The sequence below is a fragment of the Bombina bombina genome, chromosome 1 (assembly GCF_027579735.1).
Source record: "Bombina bombina isolate aBomBom1 chromosome 1, aBomBom1.pri, whole genome shotgun sequence".
Classification (NCBI taxonomy): Eukaryota; Metazoa; Chordata; class Amphibia; order Anura; family Bombinatoridae; genus Bombina; species Bombina bombina.
The window spans coordinates 762,560,638-762,578,856 of record NC_069499.1 but is presented as its reverse complement, the minus strand read 5'-3'; the positions used below and the strand labels follow the sequence as shown (position 1 = coordinate 762,578,856).

The 18,219-nt window shown below is 37.6% G+C and overlaps 1 protein-coding gene across 1 annotated transcript; it reads left to right on the top strand.

The window, feature by feature from the left end:
- The first annotated feature begins 6,242 nt into the window (after positions 1 to 6,242).
- LOC128645960 (UDP-N-acetylglucosamine transferase subunit ALG13 homolog) lies at positions 6,243 to 14,301 on the top strand. The gene is made up of 4 exons (XM_053699327.1): positions 6,243 to 6,388; positions 6,868 to 7,030; positions 9,810 to 9,948; positions 14,116 to 14,301. The coding sequence occupies exons 1-4, from the start codon at positions 6,305 to 6,307 to the stop codon at positions 14,225 to 14,227; spliced, it is 498 nt and encodes a 165-aa protein (XP_053555302.1). The 5' UTR covers positions 6,243 to 6,304; the 3' UTR covers positions 14,228 to 14,301.
- Positions 14,302 to 18,219: the final 3,918 nt, after the last annotated feature.

The window sequence follows — 18,219 nt, the reverse complement described above, 5'->3', positions numbered from 1 at the left end:
TGTAACTTAGGTTAGGTTTTATTTTACAGGTACTTTTGTATTTATTTTAGCTAGGTAGTTATTAAATAGTTAATAACTATTTAATAACTATTCTGACTAGTTAAAATAAATACAAACTTGCCTGTAAAATAAAAATAAACCCTAAGATAGATACAATGTAACTATTAGTTATATTGTAGCTTGCTTAGGGTTTATTTTATAGGTAAGTATTTAGTTTTGATAGGAATTTTTAGTTAGATTTATGTTAATTATATTAAGTTAGGTGGTGTTAGGGTTAGACTTAGCTTTAGGGGTTAATACATTTAGTATAGTGGCGGCAACGTTGGGGGCCTCAGATTAGGGGTTAATAAATGTAGGTAGGTGGCGGCGATGTTAGGGACGGCAGATTAGGGGTTAATAATATTTAACTAATGTTTGTGAGGCGGGAGTGCGGCGGTTTAGGGGTTAATATGTTTATTATAGTGGCGGAGAAGTTGGGGGCGGCAGATTTGGAATTAATAAGTGTAGGTAGGTTGCGGCAACATTGGGGGCGGCAGATTAGGGGTTAATAAATATAATGTAGGTGTCGGCGATGTTGGGGGCAGCAGATTAGGGGTTCATAAATATAATGTAGGTGGCGGCGATGTCCGGAGCGGCAGATTAGGGGTTAAAAATGTTATTTTAGTGTCTGCGATGCGGGATGGCCTCGGTTTAGGGGTTAATAGGTAGTTTATGGGTGTTAGTGTACTTTTTAGCACTTTAGTTATGAGTTTTATGTTACGGCATTGTACCATAAAACTCTTAACTACTGACTTTTAAATGCATTAGGACTCTTGACAGGGTAGGCTGTACCACTCACTTTTTGGCCTCCCAGGACAGACTCGTAATACCGGCGCTATGGAAGTCCCATAGAAAAAAGACTTTACGAAGTTTACGTAAGTCGTTTCGCGGTAAGGCCAAAGAAGTGTGCGGTGACCCTAAACCTGCAAGACTTGTAATAGCAGCGGGCGTAAAAAAGCAGCGTTAGGACCTCTTAACACTGCTTTTTTACCTTAACGCACAACTCGTAATCTAGCCGTATATTTCTTAGTGTCTATTTGCTATATCTTTAGTGATATGCTAATATTCCTCTTAATAATTACTTATGAATTATTATACCCACTATAAAATATTAACACATAATCAGTAGCTTAATTAAACTACCTGCAAGGACATTACTCAAAAGTCATGCTTCAGCAATACAAAACTTTTATTACAATGAGGCTATATAAACCTTAATACAATATGCAGATTAACTATACATGTACTTCACTGAATTAAACATCAATATACATATGCCCATTCTATCATATATATATATATATATACAGTACTGATGCAACATCAATATCACACTAATATACAGCCATTCTATTGTGAAAGTATATGATGTGCTGTAATGTAATGCAGGTTCCTAGCAGAGAGATACTCACACGCTGTTATCAATCCCAAAGAAAAGAGAGAGAGATTTTGTGTGTTGGGTCTTATATAAGTTTTCATCGATCCATCCCCCAATGATGTGATCATTACATGGTTACAGCCATGCCATGCGGTTGGGGAAAGTGCATATGGTCACACAAAGGGTCTCTATATATCTCTTTCACTTAAAGGGCCATAATACCCAAATGTTTAAACACTTGAAAGTGATGCAGCATAGCTGTAAAAAGCTGATTAGAAAATATCACTTGAACATCTCTATGTAAAAAAGAAAGATATTTTACCTCAAAAGTTCCTCAGTAGCCACCTCCCATTGTAAAGGATTTCTAAGCAGCATTTTAGTGTGTTTGTCCTGGGACATCTGAAGGGACTAGCATTGTGCACTCTCATATTATTTCACCAATCAGGTAACGGAAGCTTACTATGAAATCTCATGAGAGTTAAGTCAAATCTCATGAGATCACAGTAAGTGTTCATGACCTCAGCACTGCTGATGGCTGATTGGCTGCTGTTCATTTCTTCATTTTTTTTAATTTTTTTACCTGCAGCTGGGAGCAGCTGAGTATAACTTTTTACACAGAACTTACTCTGCTGAGCTGAGGAAATTGTGAGGTAAAATATCTTCCTTTTTTACATAGAGATGCTCAGGTGATATTTTCCTGTCAGCTTTTTACAGTTATACTGCATCAGTTTCAAGTGATTTAGCATATGAGTATTATGTCCCTTTAAGCCAGCTGGTCATAATTAGCAGTGTCCTAAGACTCTTGGCAATGTGCTCCTCATCCCAGTATATTACACAGCTGAGTATTATGTCTTATATATTACCACTTCCTGACCACATCTGAATTCAGATTATACCATTATTACAGTAAGGGTACCCCGAATTATGTACTTTCTTTAGGAAGGCCTGGATAAGGGTATGTCAGTCATCACTCTGAAGGGTCAGATTTCTGCACTGTCTATTCTTTTGCACAAACGTCTGGCAGATCTACCAGGTGTTCAATCTTTTGTTCAGGCACTGGTCAGAATCAGGCCTGTGTTCAAACCTGTTGCTCCTCCTTGGAGCCTTAATCTTGTTCTTAAGGTTTTGCAACAGGCTCCGTTTGAGCCGATGCATTCTGTTAAGATTAAATTGTTATTTTGGAAGGTTTTGTTTCTTCTTGCTATTTCTTCTGCTTGCAGAGTCTCAGAGCTTTCGTCTCTGCAGTGTGATTCCCCTTACCTTATTTTTCATGTGGACAAGGCGGTCCTTCGTACTAAGCGGGTATTTCTTCCTAAGGTGGTGTCGGATCGCAATATTAATCAGGAAATTGTTGTTCCTTCTTTTTGTCACAATCCTTCTCAGAAGGAATGTCTTTTACATAATCTGGATGTTGTTTGTGCCCTAAAATTTTACCTTCAAACAACTAAAGATTTTCGGCAATCATCTGCCCTGTTCTTTTTTCTTCTGGTAAGCGTAAGGGTCAGAAGGCCACTTCTACTACCCTTTCTCTCTGGTTGAGAAGTGTTATCCGGTTAGCTTATGAGACAGCTGGACAGCAGCCTCCTGAGAGAACTACGGCTCATTTTACTAGGGCTATCTCCTCTTCCTGGGCTTTCAAAAAGGAAGCATCTAAGGAGCAAATCTGCAAGGTGGCCACTTGGTCCCTATTGCATGCTTTTTCCAAATTCTACAAATTTGATACTTTTGCCTCGGCTGAGACTTCCTTTGGCAGACAAGTTCTTCAATCGGTGGTGCCTTCTGTCCGTCTGACTTCCCTCCCTTTTTATTCTGTGTCCTCTAGCTTGGGGTATTGGTTCCCACTAGTAATTGGAATTCATGGACTCTCCATGCCATAGGAAAGAAAACATAATTTATGCTTACCTGATAAATTTCTTTATTTCCGGGCATGAAGAGTCCACGACCCACCCTTATTTAATTTAAGAAGGCGCAATTTTTTTTATAAACCTCAGGCACCTATATACCCTTGTGTTATCTTCTTTTTCCATTTTCCTTTGGTCGAATGACTGGGGATTATGGGTAGGGGAAGTGACACTTAACAGCTCTGCTGGGGTGCTCTTTGCCTCCTCCTGCTGGCCAGGAGTTGAATATCCCACTAGTAATTGGAATTTGTGGACTCTCCATGCCCAGAAAGAAAGAAATTTATTAGGTAAGCATAAATTTTGTTTTTGCCTCCGCCTGGGGGCTTCAAGGGGGCGGGGCTTGTAAACCTAATTTCCCAAGGTTCACTTGGGGTGGATGCCAGAGGATCGGCAGGTCCCTTCCTTGAACCCCCCAGGCGGAGGCAAAATAAATAGTGTAGAAGGGGGAATTACAGTACATCGACTTTACCCACAGCCACTTGGGTAATGTCCGCTTTACCCGGGTAATCCTAGGTTTACCTGGATTTCTTACTTTACCCATAACACACACACACACACACACACATATATATATATATATATATATATATTTATATATATATATACACCGTATGTATGTATGTATATATATATATATACATATATATATATTTATATATATATATATACACCGTATGTGTATATATATATATATATATATATAGATAAATATATACATACACACACAAGATTTATTTACATGGGGTTCAAAAGATTGAGGTTACATGACCTAAAATATAAAGTGCAATATCTCAGAAACCAAACAGCACATGTTCATTTCTTTCTGTGCCATGGTCTGTATCAAAGATCTGGATTCATATGGCACAGGAGTACGATCAATGCTCCCTTTCCATATGAAGACAGATACCTTCTGCCCCTCGTTGCGGCTCCCGCAATGGGATATAGTACCGGCATCCAATTGGTACAAGTGGTTAATGTCCCTTTAAGATAGCTAGTCAGCAACCTATATAGGCCTAACCCTGTTACAGCTGACACGCTCATGGGGTCATCTGCCAAATAATAGCTACAACTTTCTATGGGAGTCTATGGCTAATGCTGTTAAAGGGACAGTAATTGCAAGTTCTCTACAGCCATGAAATAAATTAGCATACAAGGTGAATGTAAACATTTTTTAAATGCATTAATACCTTGTTTGCTGCAATTGTTTTCAGTGATGAAGCTAGATCTACTTCTTGCATTAATTGAAGGAGCTAATCCAGACTTATTACTCGAGTACACAAGGTTAGCCAATGTCATTCTGTTATCCATACTTTCATTTTTGTGCATTTTTTTTAAATTTTTTTATTTAATAACCTCTGCTAAAACCAGTTTGGGACATATATGTAACACAATTATTCTTGTCTGCAGTGTGCACTTCCACTCCCTAGAACTGGATAACCCTCAATTTTCAGACTAATATTACAGGAAAAGGTGCAACATAAATAAGGCAAGCATATTGTAAGGTTGTTTTACAATGTATTAAACATTTTATATTACAATCTCAAAGTGTGACTACTGTCCCTTTAAGAGTGGCAGCCCACAACACTCCTTAAAGGTACATGAAACCCCTTTCTTTCATTATTCAGATAGAGAATTCAATTTAAAAAAGTTTCCAATTGACTTCTATTATCAAATTTGCTTTGTTCTCATGTTATTCTTTGTTGAAGGGATACCTAGGTAGGTAGCATGCACTTGCATCAAGCACTACATGACAGGAAATAGTGCTGCCATATAGTGCTCTTGCTAATGTATAATATTGTTGCAAAACTGCTGTCATATATTGCTGCAGACACGTGCACACTCCTGGTCTTAAATACCTGCTTTTCAAAAAAGGATAACACGAAAACGAAGAAAATTTGATAATAGAAGTAAAGTGGAAAGTTGTTTAAAATCGCATACTCTATCTGAATCATGAAATAAATCATTTGGGTTTGATGTCCCTTTAACACACTTTTTACATCAACACAGTTGTAGACTAAACTCAGTGCAGATCAAGACCACTATAGTATTGCACAAATCTTCCCCATAATTCAGTTGTCACTGACAAAATTCCCCTATCTGTGTTAAAATTAAGCATAAAGTGAATTAAAAAGACTGTCTAGCAATGTTATTTCTCCCAAAAGAAGGAATTTAGCCTTTCACAGGAAAATAGACAAGATAGCAAAACCGATTAGCAAAAAAGGCATCTAGTAAAAGTTATTACAGGTACATATTCCCAAATCCGGAATTCCAAAATCCAAACTTATTCTAAAATCCAAAAGTTTTAATTAAAGAGACACGAAACCCAAAAATTGTCTTTCATGATTTAGGTAGAATATACAATTTTAAACAATTTTTTGTTTACCTTTATTATCAAATTTACTTCATTCTCCTTGCATCATTAAGGAGCAGCAATGCACTACTGGTTTCTAACTGAACACATGGGTGAGCCAATGACAATCGGTTTATACATGCAGCCACCAATCAGCAGTTAGAACCTAGGTTCATTACTGCTCCCGAGCTTACCTAGATAAACCTTTCAGCAAAGGAGAAAGAAGCAAATTAAATAATAGAAGTACATTAGAAAGTTGTTTATGGTCTGTCTCTGTCTAAATCATGAATGTCTAATTATGACTTTAGTGTCCCTTTAAATATTTTTTTTTTAAATTACTATTTTCCCTGCATGTAAGTCACAAAAGTATTACAAATTATATGAAACTTAGTGATCATGGTTTCTGCGTTCAGTAAACAAAAGGAGATAAGTTATTAATTTGTTTTATAATTGCATTGATGAAGTCCTATATGACTGTCACACAGACTGTAATATCAATAGCCAATAAAAAAGAGGGACACAAATGAGCACTCTGACAAGCTGTCTGTAAAGACCAATCAGAATCTGTCTCTCATCACACCAGGAAGTAGCTTGCTGCAGCTTGAGTCAGGCAGCCGTGCTGTTGCAGAATGTAATATGGGGAAGTGTGTGTTTGTCACAGTGGGAACAACAAGCTTTGATGATCTGATCTCCTGTGTGTCTGCTGAACACAACATTACAGTAAGAAATCAAACCCTGTTTATTTATTTGTGTCTGATTCATTCTGGTGATAGCCATATACAGGGTTCCTAGGTTCAGTTATTTTGCATTTTAGTCACTGGACTAAGATGGATATGTATCATACATACAGAAATTGGTAGTTGCAGTTATGAATGTACATTTGTGGCTTTGTGTTATAAATATAATGACTTTAAGAACAATAGAGGTACTATTAAACATCAAGGAAAATAAAATCTGTACTGTACAGGGTTTTGTATTTGATTCCTAAATAGAAATAGAACAAAAATCAATCTTACAGATTTCATCTCTAATGTATTAGGATAGTTAATAGGATTATTCCTAGAAGTGCCTTTCAGGACCCGGTGAGCACTGCTGGTCATGTGCGGAAAATGCAGCTGATCCAATCAGCAGTGCTACTTGCAAAATCTTCATTATTATGTATTTATCTACAGTAACCGTATACCTTTTAACCCACACAGATCTTCAGAAAACTTGGCTATAACAGACTAGTCCTACAGATTGGCAGGGGAGATGTGGAACCCAAACCATTTACTACAGCTAATTTCACCTTGGATGTTTTCCGATACAAAGACTCGCTGGCAGAAGACATTAGGAACGCTGACCTAGTTATAAGCCATGCTGGTATGATGTTAAAAAGGAAGTTTAAAGGACCACTAACACAGTAACATAGCATAATCAGTAAATGCATAATAAAAAGACAGTGCAAAAGCACTTAGTTTGAATTTCAAATAAGTAGTAGATTTATTTCTGATACATTTTAAAGTTTAATTTTCCCTCCCACTGCATCATGTGGTAGCCATAAGGCAATCACAAAATATATATACGTACATTCTGTAAATCTTGCACATGCCCAGTAGGAGCTGGTGTCTCAGAAACTGTGCATATAAAAAGATTGTGCACATTTAGATAATGGAAGTGATTTGGAAAGTTGTTTAAAATTGTGTGCTCTATCTGAATAATGGAAGTTTAATTTTAACTTGAGTGTTCCTTTTAAAGAAATAATATGACAGTCTAACTGCATGATTGTGTTCGTAGATTAAATGAGTAACTATTCATAGGAGAAACACCTTGCAACCTCCTATAACTAATTTGCTGCCAGCCACTCATGCTATCTGCATTGAGAATGGACAAATATCAGATGGAGAAAACATACAATCATGTCTACAAATAAAAAAAATTACGTTTCTATAAAGTGTCTGTTGCAGTGCATTGTGAGTGCAAGAAGTTAAATACATTTTTAGTATGTACACAACCACCATGTGGTTAAAGGGACATACAGCCCATTTTTTTTTCCTTTATGATTAAAATAGAGCATATATTTTTAAACAACTTTCCAATTTACTTCTGTTAAAAATAATGTAGGTGTCGTTGTTGTTGGGGGCAGCAGATTAGGGGTTCATAAGTATAATGTAGGTGGCGGTGGTGTCCGGAGCGGCAGATTAGGGGTTAATAATATAATGTAGGTGTCGGCGATGTCGGGGCGGCAGATTAGGGGTTAATAAGTGTAAGATTAGGGGTGTTTAGACTCGGGGTTCATGTTAGGGTGTTAGGTGTAGACATAAATGTATTTTCCCCATAGGAATCAATGGGACTGTGTTAGGAGCTAAACGCTGCTTTTTGGCAGGTGTTAGTTTTTTTTTCAGCCGGCTCTCCCCGTTGATTCCTATGGGGAAATTGTGCACGAGCACGTTCAGCCAGCTCGCCGCTAATGTAAGCAGCGCTGGTATTGAGGTGAGATGTGGAGCAAAATTTTGCTCTACGATCACTTTTTTTGCGGTTAACGCCGGGTTTGTAAAAACTCGTAATACCAGCGCTGTCTGTGAGCAGTGAGCATAAACTGCTCGTTAGCACCGCATAGCCTCTAACGCAAAACTCGTAATCTAGGTGTTTGTTTGCAGATTCACTGCATTGCTAGTATCGTGATGATCAGCGTCTTTCTGTTTCCTCTGTCTAACACTCTTTGTTCACACCCCTTTGTCAAGCTCAAACTCCCACATACTTGATCACAGTAACGCCCTGTATGGAACTACATGAGTGTTACTGTGACATTGCACTGAACATATATTAAAAAGGAAAGAAATGTTCTGGATAAATAAGTTAAACACTTTAGAACCCAATGGTCTCAATAAAGATTTTGATCGGTCACTGTTTCTATAATATAAAAGATGTCTGTAAAGGTTCAATTTGTTTAGCTATATCTGTTGTGTTTAGATTTTGATTTTAGTGGTATGTATAGGTTTGTTATTTTATAATTTTAAAGGATTATTTTAAAGTATACATCTGATAAATACAAAAAAGGATAGAAAGGAAACAAAACCCCTTTTTTTTGTTATATTAAACACATGGAATTTTAGCAAAAGACCACAAGATGGCAATATTGTATAGACTGACTGCTTTTTGTCAGGTTTAAAAGGCACACCTGTACATAGGTAATTAGACATGACTAAGAACCAGTGTGTGGTTTGAAATGTTGTTGAATTTCTTTATGGACCCTGTGAAAAGGAAATAAAGGTCTTTTAATTGTATCCTGGAGGCTGGAAATCTACTTATTTGAATACTATATTGGGACTTGGCTAGTCCTGCTCCGTGCCACAGGACAATAAATATACAGGTGCTGTCTCCCACACCACTATTTGAAAGCAAATAAGAATAAAACAAGTTATCCATTCTTAATGATACATGAGAATTAATAAATCTAAGCCATGCAGATATTATTGATTTTATTGGAATGCAGTCCTTCTTAACCAGGGTGTCAGAATGCCCTGGGGTGCCATTGCATTCAGATGAGGGGATTGTACTGTATTAGGGCTGAGGGTGAAATAGCAACAAGTTACTAACAGTAGCTTTCTTTGATGGCTTATTTTGTTAGTCTTAAAAGTTTTTAATGGCACCCGTTGTGTAAAATGTTCTATAAATACACAATTTACAGTATTCTAATTTTTAGGGATTATTTTATTACGATTATATTGTCATTGGGGTGCCACAAAGAAAAAGGTGTTGAAAACAACTTCACTAATATATTAACATAAAATATATATATATTTTTAAAGTAGCTGAATTCCAAATTACTTTTAAAGTTCTTATACACTGTATGTAATTTTGGAGATATTATGTTATTACATTTTAAAAAAAAACTCTCTGAATCCCATAAACCTTTTTTATATTCCTATAGTCATTTTAATTTGTCTTCAGTTCTTATATATGTAATATATTGTTATATGTGAAATATGAATACTATAGTGACAGTGATTTTATTCATCATTCCAATTATGTTTACTAGGAATGAATTCTGAGAAGATGGAATTCAAATAAAAAAAATATATATATATAATTCCAGAACTTTCTCAATGTCATCTATTTTCTACTGCCTCTTTTACACTACTTGCGATTTTCTGATTAGGAGCTGGAAGCTGCTTAGAAACCCTTGGAGATGGTAAACCTCTGATAGTTGTGATTAATGAAAACCTGATGTCCAATCACCAACTGGAACTAGCACAACAGCTTCATAGAGATGGGCATCTTTACTACTGCACATGCAGGTACAGAGGTGTTGTATATGATATTCACATCCATCACCCTGATGGCCATACATAACCAAGTGTTCCTTAGTAATGTTCATAACAAAGGCAGGATCTAAAGATTATAGATGATTATCAATCAAAGCGTAGTCACTTCTACATTAGGCGCATACTGGCACAATGACTTGCAAACCCAAACACTGCCAACTATACTACAATAACAGATTCTTAGACAGTGATAGAGAAACAATATTAAAGGGACAGTCCAAAAAAAACTTTCATGATTTAAATAGGGCATGCAATTTTAAACAACTTCCCAATTTGCTTTTATCACCAATTTTGCTTTGTTCTCTTGGTATTCTTAGTTGAAAGCTAAACCTAGGAGGTTCATATGCTAATTTCTTAGACCTTGAAGACTGCCTCTAATCTGAATACATTTTGACCACTAGAGGGCATTAGTTCACATGTTTCATATAGATAACATTGAGCTCATGCACGTAAAGTGACCTAGGAGTGAGCACTGATTGGCTAAACTGCATGTCTGTCAAAAGAACTGAAATAAGGGGGCAGTCAGCAGAGGCTTAGATACAAGATAATTACAGAAGTAAAACGTGTATTATTATAACTGTGTTGGATATGCAAAACTGGGGAATGGGTAATAAAGGGATTATCTTTCTTTTTAAACAACAAAAATTCTGGTGTTGACTGTCCCTTTAACATGTAGTTTTTTTTACCACTCGACTATTCAGATCTCTTGAGGATAAGGCTAAAAAGTAATTGAAGGACCTCCTTCCACTTGAACCCATGACTGAACATTTCTATACTGTACTACAGGCAGCCAGCATCTTATTCTGTACCCACAAGTCAGCTATCCAGTCATATTAAACCCTACCCCAAAGCCCTGAATGCCACAAACCTTCCTCTCCCCTCTGTCTAAGCTTACAAATTGTTACAATGTTTATGAACTCCACTTTTTGTTGTCCACCTGTCAGCTGAGGTTTTCCCTCACTGGGATGTTACATGCCAGCACAGCTGTAACCTGTAATTGATGTTGTCAAATAACACACACTGACTTGTAAAAGCCTAAACATACTCTTTGTCCTGTGTACGTTCTTTTTCCCAAGAAACACAAATAGTAAACAATATGGTGCAAAAAGTATTTTCTATTTATTATACATTTACGATTTGTATTTACAATGCATCTTGGTATTTTATATGCACAGTCTAATTTACTTATCACTTCTTCAAGTTAAATATATAATTCCATTGTGGCACCTCAAGTCAAGTGTATACATTACCTAGTGCACAGATAAGAGCATACAAGTGGTATAGTGACAATTTTACATACAGCTACCTTCATATAAATAATCATTTAATAATCATACATATGTTGACATGTTTCCCTTACTTTTGTAATTATTATATTTATTTAATGCTTTTTAGGGAACATTTAAACATAATTTTGATCTCCTTAAATGTCTTAAACCCTTAACCACATAGACGTACCTTGCCGGTTGCAAGAGGCTTCCTGGGCTGTAACAGAGTGAGTAAGATTGCGCTAGTTCTGCATGCCTCAGGCCTGCACTATTACACCCCTAGAAGTGAAGCTGACAGCTGATGTACAGAGTATATCGGTTGCCATTAAGGGGTTAAAAGTATTGCAAAAATCTATACAAAAAGCTTAGCTCCAGTAAGGATGAACCAGCGCCCAAGGGCTATGGATGCACCTTGCTCAGCAGCTCCCACGACTTTTTATTTTTTTCTACAGAGAGATCAAAGTTCTCGGCTGCTGTACAGCCTGATCCTAGACCAGTGGTTTTCAAACTGTTAGGAGGGTCTCCCCATGGCGGTGCTAGAGCATATAGGGGGGCGCAGAAGCAGTGACACTTTACACTATCCTATGGAAACCACAAGCAGCAGCAAAAAAATCAGGTTGAAATAGCTCAGAGACTGTGTTGTTTGTTGTCTTGATCAAAAACGTGAGCACACAGGAGTAACAAAGTGCAAATTGAAATGTAAATTAAGATTTCTTTTGACTGAGCTCTTGAGAGCTTTGTGTGAACCCTGGATCAGATGTAAATTCCCCAAATTAAAAGTAAATATTAAAATTTTCGTTAAAGAGATAAAATAATCTAAAGGTCTATTATGGAGGTGGGGGGGAGCTCTGCCTTGTAAATTTCGTCAGAGGGGATGCCCACCACCTAAAACTTTGAAAACCCCTGTCCTAGACTGCAATGAGTGCTCTGTATATCCTATGGGGTGAGCGGTATGTCAGCTGATTGGTTGTACTGCCTGTCAGTGCTCTGAGGGGCTGGAGGTATGGGCTAATACTGAGCATCTGCTACAGTGCAATCATAACCCTTGAGAGCTGGCTCAGCCCCATGGGAGATAAACTTTCTGTATAGTCTATATAACTATATATGCTACTCCATCATCCACACCAATAACTGTGCTGCTATAATCTGGAGGACCCAGAGCTAAGGCAGAACCAAAGACCAACAAACAGTGAAAGTTCATCCGTATTGTTCAAAGGCACTAAGTAGCCTTTTTGCTCCTCACTTTGTATGTAAGTTTTCAATTTTTTGGATAAATGTGAAATTTTATTTCTAATATATGGGCATTGGGCAGATAACTTTGCTTACTTCTACTTGCCTGTGAACTATACCGATTTCATTGTTTGTTAAACTTTCTGTATAGTTTTCTGTTTAGTTTAATGAAAGTAAACTTTCATGAATCAGTGCCCTGTTTTTAAAAATCTGTACTATTAAAATCAGGGGCACTTTCATTAATAAAAGATTAAATTGCAGCATATTTTGAAAAATACTTACCCGCCTGCAGGTCCTCTGTACATATGTCACGAATGACGAAACCGGCTTCCTCCAATCATGGCTTCCCCCCCAGAGCGTCTCATGGGGCCACACCGTGATTTGAGGAAGCCGGTTTAGTCATTGCTGTGTAAGTACAGCAGGAAGAAGCGGGCGGGGGATCGCCAATCCGGCTTTGCAGAAGATAAAGGCAAGTATTTTTTAAAATACGGTGCAATGTAAACTTTCATGAATGAAAGTGCCCCTGTTTTTAATAGTATTTTTAAAAACAGGGCACTAATTCATGAAAATTTACATTCACTTTAAATGCATAAGTATAAATGTAACAAAAAAATAAAATAATGTTTATTGTCCGTTTATGCACAGTGTTAGTTAAATTACATTTTCATGGTAAAAATTATTATAAAAAGCTCATGTTTGGGAACTTCCCATATTTAACCACTTATTTATGGAGGGTGTACACTGTAACTGGACGTAGCATCTCTTAATTATATGTGTTGATCAAACACCATGGATAGTGTCTTTTTGTAGAGGCACGTCATTGATTTGAGTACATGGTAGAGAAACTTTTATATAGTCCCAATCTTGGACCCCTACATCAGTGTTTCTCAATCGCGGTCCTCAAGTACCCTTAACAGGCCAGATTTTCATTATAGCTGAACTAAAGCACACGTGAATTAATCAGCTAATGGATGAGAGCAGGTTAGTAACATTGGTTACTGATCAGCTGATTAATTCATCTGTGCTCTAGTTCAGCTATAATAAAAAACTGGCCTGTTGGGGGTACTTGAGGACTGCATTTGAGAAACACTGCCCTACACTACTTAGATGTCATTTGAAAGAGGGGGACCAGCAGGTGTTCATCATATAAAAACCTACAACACTGGGCAACATGGAGTTTGGTGAAGGGAAGCTGTCATTGGGAACATATCTCTTGCCATATTACCTGGAGGTACAAGTGATACTTCATTTGATAGGATGACATACCTTCTTTTGAATGAGTGTCCAGTTGTATAGGATACCAGGGAATATAGATTTACCCCCCCTCCCCAATTTCCTTAGAGAGGCATGTGGTACCCACATTTTATTGGCATTTCTGAAACCACATGATCTGCTAGATGAAGGGAAAAAATAAAAATGTCTGATTTGTGATTACTCTTAGAATTAGCCCTGAACATGGAATATAAACAGAGGTGTAACATGACTCTGCATTGAGGGTTAATTGTCCACCACAGCTGTGGCATGCTGCTTTTCTCTGATATGTGTTACAGGCCATTGCTTGTTCTGTGATAATTGTTTACTTTGATTTCATTGTCATAATTCCAAGGAGAGTTTATTCTGTATTTTTCTCTTTTAAATACAGAACCCTAGGGGACACTTTACAAACGATGGATCTCTCAACATTAATAGAATTTCCTCCAGGACACCCAGAGAATTTCGCTGCATTTTTAGATAAAGTTGCAGGATTTAAATAATATGTACATTTGTTTTTCTTGTTGTTTTCTTATGGCAATTGTTATGTTTAATAATAAAGCTATTTTATGCACCATTTTGCCTTTCATTCTTTTAAGACCACTTGCAGTGTTCTCTAAATGAACCCTTCCATCTTCTACTCATAGATTTTAAATTTCAGTTTGTTTAAAGGGGAGTGTTGTTTGATTAACTTACCAGTCTATTAGTGACTCTCCCACGATTCTGCTACATATACAGTGGGGCAAAAAAGTATTTAGTCAGCCACCAATTGTGCAAGTTCTCCCACTTAAGAAGATGAGGGAGGCCTGTAATTTTCATCATAGGTATACCTCAACTATGAGAGACAAAATATGGAAACAAATCCAGACAATCACATTGTCTGATTTGGAAAGAATTTATTTGCAAATTATGGTGGAAAATAAGTATTTGGTCAATATCAAAAGTTCATCTCAATACTTTGTTATATATCCTTTGTTGGCAATGACAGAGGTCAAACGTTTTCTGTAAGTCTTCACAAGGTTGTCACACACTGTTGCTGGTATGTTGGCCCATTTCTGCATGCAGATCTCCTCTAGAGCAGTGATGTTTTGGGGCTGTCGCTGGGCAACACGGACTTTCAACTCCCTCCAAAGGTTTTCTATGGGGTTGAGATTTGGAGACTGGCTAGGCCACTCCAGGACCTTGAAATGCTTCTTACGAAGCCACTCCTTCATTGCCCGGGCGGTGTGTTTGGCATCATTGTCATGCTGAAAGACCCAGCCACGTTTCATCTTCAATGCCCTTGCTGATGGAAGGAGGTTTGCACTCAAAATCTCACAATAGATAAAATACCAAATATAAAAAATGGTAATAGCGTGCGCCTGGGGCAAAAAATAAAAATCAAATTCTAAAACTGGCAGATAATGAACTCGAAATGATTAATTAATCCTCATAGGGTGTTAAATAGTGCAGTTACAAAGAAAACAATAATAATAGTTGAGGTGTGCCACTGAGTGAAGTAACCAATGTGAAAGGTGTAAATTTTATAATGTGTGTGAAATAACCCTAAATATAAATCCAATATTGGATTGTTAGAAATATATGTATGTATGAACCTTTGTGCAAGGCGGCCCAAATACGGTTACTGGATCAGCAACAATAATCAAGCGGCTAAAATAATGCAAGATATAACATATATGATATAAACTGTAATAATAATCCAAAAATAAATTAAGAAAAAAGCTTATCGTGATATGAGTCCCAAAAGTGGTGATGAAAGTTGGTGGCTGGAATCGTCAGTGTTTCTGAAATAAAATGCTAGAAATCTTTATCATCCCAGTGGAAGTGTTCAAAAGGAAATGTTCAAAGTGCAATCGGCAGCTGGTCTTGGCGGTGTCTGATCAGGACCCAATATCTAGAAATGATGCAAAAAAAGACAGCGCCTCATTGTGCAAGTAGGTTTCGTATGAGAGAATCACAGTGAAAGTGAAGACAAATAGAAATATACTCACAAGAGTATTGGCACCCTTATTGAAAGTGGTGCGAATAGGCAGGCTGACGTTTTTACAGCAGTCAGTACGCTGTGCCGGATGACATCCGAAATCCTGAGCGGACGGCTGTGGGCTCTCCTCAATAGATCGAGTCCAAATCCTCTGTAGCTGTGCTGTGGGAAGAGACGGCGTGCAGCTGCTCTCTGTGTGTAATCAACGCTGCAAGCTGGTAATGAGAAAACAGTCCTCGGCAGAGCTACACTCGATAAAAAACTCTGCTGGTAGTGAAAAAAACTTGGCAAGCAAAGATAAAAAAGCCAAATGATACAAGGCTTAGTGTAAAAAAGTAAAAACACTTTATTTGGGGTGAGCTTTTACGCGTTTCTCGGCCACAAGCTCCTGGCCGTTTCATCAGAAAAGGTATATAACACAATTAGTACAAAAGCGCATTTAAAAAGCAATCTAATATTTTATGTGACTCATTTTAATATACCCTCTGTATTTTTGTTGATCGATGTAGAAAAAAATCTTTTTTTTTTTTCAATGAAGTAATTTTTCTATCCTCTTAGCCAATGGCCGTGCTAACCATCTTGCCAGCTATTGGCTAAAAGGTTGAAACGTCACCTGGTTGAATAAAATAAGATTTTTACTGGAGGCTCTCAGATTAGCAGCAAAGCCACTATATATATAACACACTTTTTTTTAAAAATTGATGACTTAAAGGGACACTGAACCCAAATGTTTTCTTTTGTGATTCAGATAAAGCATGCAATTTTAAGCAACTTTACTCCTATTATCAATTTTTCTTAGTTTTCTTGCTATCTTTATTTGAAAAAGAAAGCATCTAAGCTTTTTTCTTGGTTCAGTCTCTGGACAGCAGTTTTTTATAGGTGGATGAATTTATCCACCGATCAGCAAGGACAACCCAGGTTGTTCACCAAAAATGGGCCGGCATCTAAACTTACATTCTTGCATTTCAAATAAAGATACCAAGAGAATAAAGAAAATTTGATAATAGGAGTAAATTAGAAAGTTGCTTAAAGTTTCATGCTCTATCTGAATCATGAAAGAAACATTTTGGGTTCAGTTTCGTGTCCCTTTAAGGCAGTTGACACGTGATTGATACCTAGTGGGTCACAGATCATCTTAACGTATTGGCACAGCTCAGTGGGAACTGAAACTATTCCCATTGGCGGCTTTGGTGTGGATGGCTTTGGTGGATGTAGTCTCCTCAATCGGCTTGTGACTGCATGTGAAGTCAGTGAGTGGGACAGCAGTGTGTTTGCAGCGCGGGCAGTAGTCAGTCGGACATGCGGAGCTCTGAGGGCGGCAGCTTAAACGATGAGCAGAAGTCAAAGTGTTTTGTTTTTTTTGCAGCTAGCTCCCAGTAGTGCATTGTTGCTCCTGCTCTTGATATATGGATAGGAAGTGGAAGCTTAAAAATGCTTGATGATGAAATGCAAATCTAATATTCCACTAAATATTCAGAAACTGTTCATACTGGTCAGCTAGATTATGAGTTTTGAGCGCTATAGGGAAATTACCGACCACCACAAAAGCGGCGTTATTTCACCTCCCTATAGCGCTGCTATTACAAGTTTTAAAAAACCAGGCTTGTGCGGGCAATATGGTTGCTTTGAGCTCAATACCTCACCCAAATACAAGCGCTGCTTTGACATGCTCGTGCACGATTTCCCCATAGACATCAGTGCGGAGAGCCGGCAAAAAAAAACACCTGCGATCACGGAATGAAAAGCTCCGTAACGCAAACCCATTGATGTCTATGGGGAAAGAAAAAATTATGTTTAAACCTAACACTCTAACATAAACCCCGAGTCTAAACACCCTAATCAGCCGCCCCCGACATTTACATTACATTTATTAACCCCTAATCTGCTGCCCCTAACATCGCTGCCACCTATATTACAGTTATTAACCCCTAATATGCTTCCCCTAACATTGCCGCCACCTACATACAGTTATTAACCCCTTATTTGCTGCCCCTAACATCATCACCACCTACATTACAGTTATTAACCCCTAATCTGCCGCCCCAACATCGCTGCCACCTACCTACACTTATTAACCCCTAATCTGCTGCCCCCAATGTCGCCGCCACTATACTAAAGTTATTAACCCCTAAACCTCTGGCCTCCCACATCACTAACACTACATAAATATATTAACCCCTAACCCTAACGTAACCCTAAGTCTAACCCTAACGTAACCCTAACCCCCCCTAACTTAAATATAATTAAAATAAATCTAAATAAACCTTACAATTATTACCTAAATAATTCCTATTTAAAAATAAATACATACTTACCTGTAAAATAAAACCTAAGCTAGCTACAATACAACTAATAGCACACAACTGGTGAGACCCCCATTAATATTTACTATTCATTACTCAAATTGAGAAAAAGGGAGATAGATCAATCTTTGCATGGCAGCTACCTGTCAGAATATCACTGTACTAGCCACATACCTAGAGGGTTTAGGGTATGAAATATACCCCCTAAAGG

What these genes read in the sequence shown, in the direction of transcription:
- LOC128645960 (XM_053699327.1), top strand. Translation starts at nt 6,305, where the DNA reads ATGGGGAAGTGTGTGTTTGTCACAGTGGGAACAACAAGCTTTGATGAT. An exon ending in CTGCTGAACACAACATTACA is followed by an intron (nt 6,389 to 6,867) that starts GTAAGAAATCAA and finishes TAACCCACACAG; the next exon opens with ATCTTCAGAAAACTTGGCTA. An exon ending in CCTAGTTATAAGCCATGCTG is followed by an intron (nt 7,031 to 9,809) that starts GTATGATGTTAA and finishes TTTTCTGATTAG; the next exon opens with GAGCTGGAAGCTGCTTAGAA.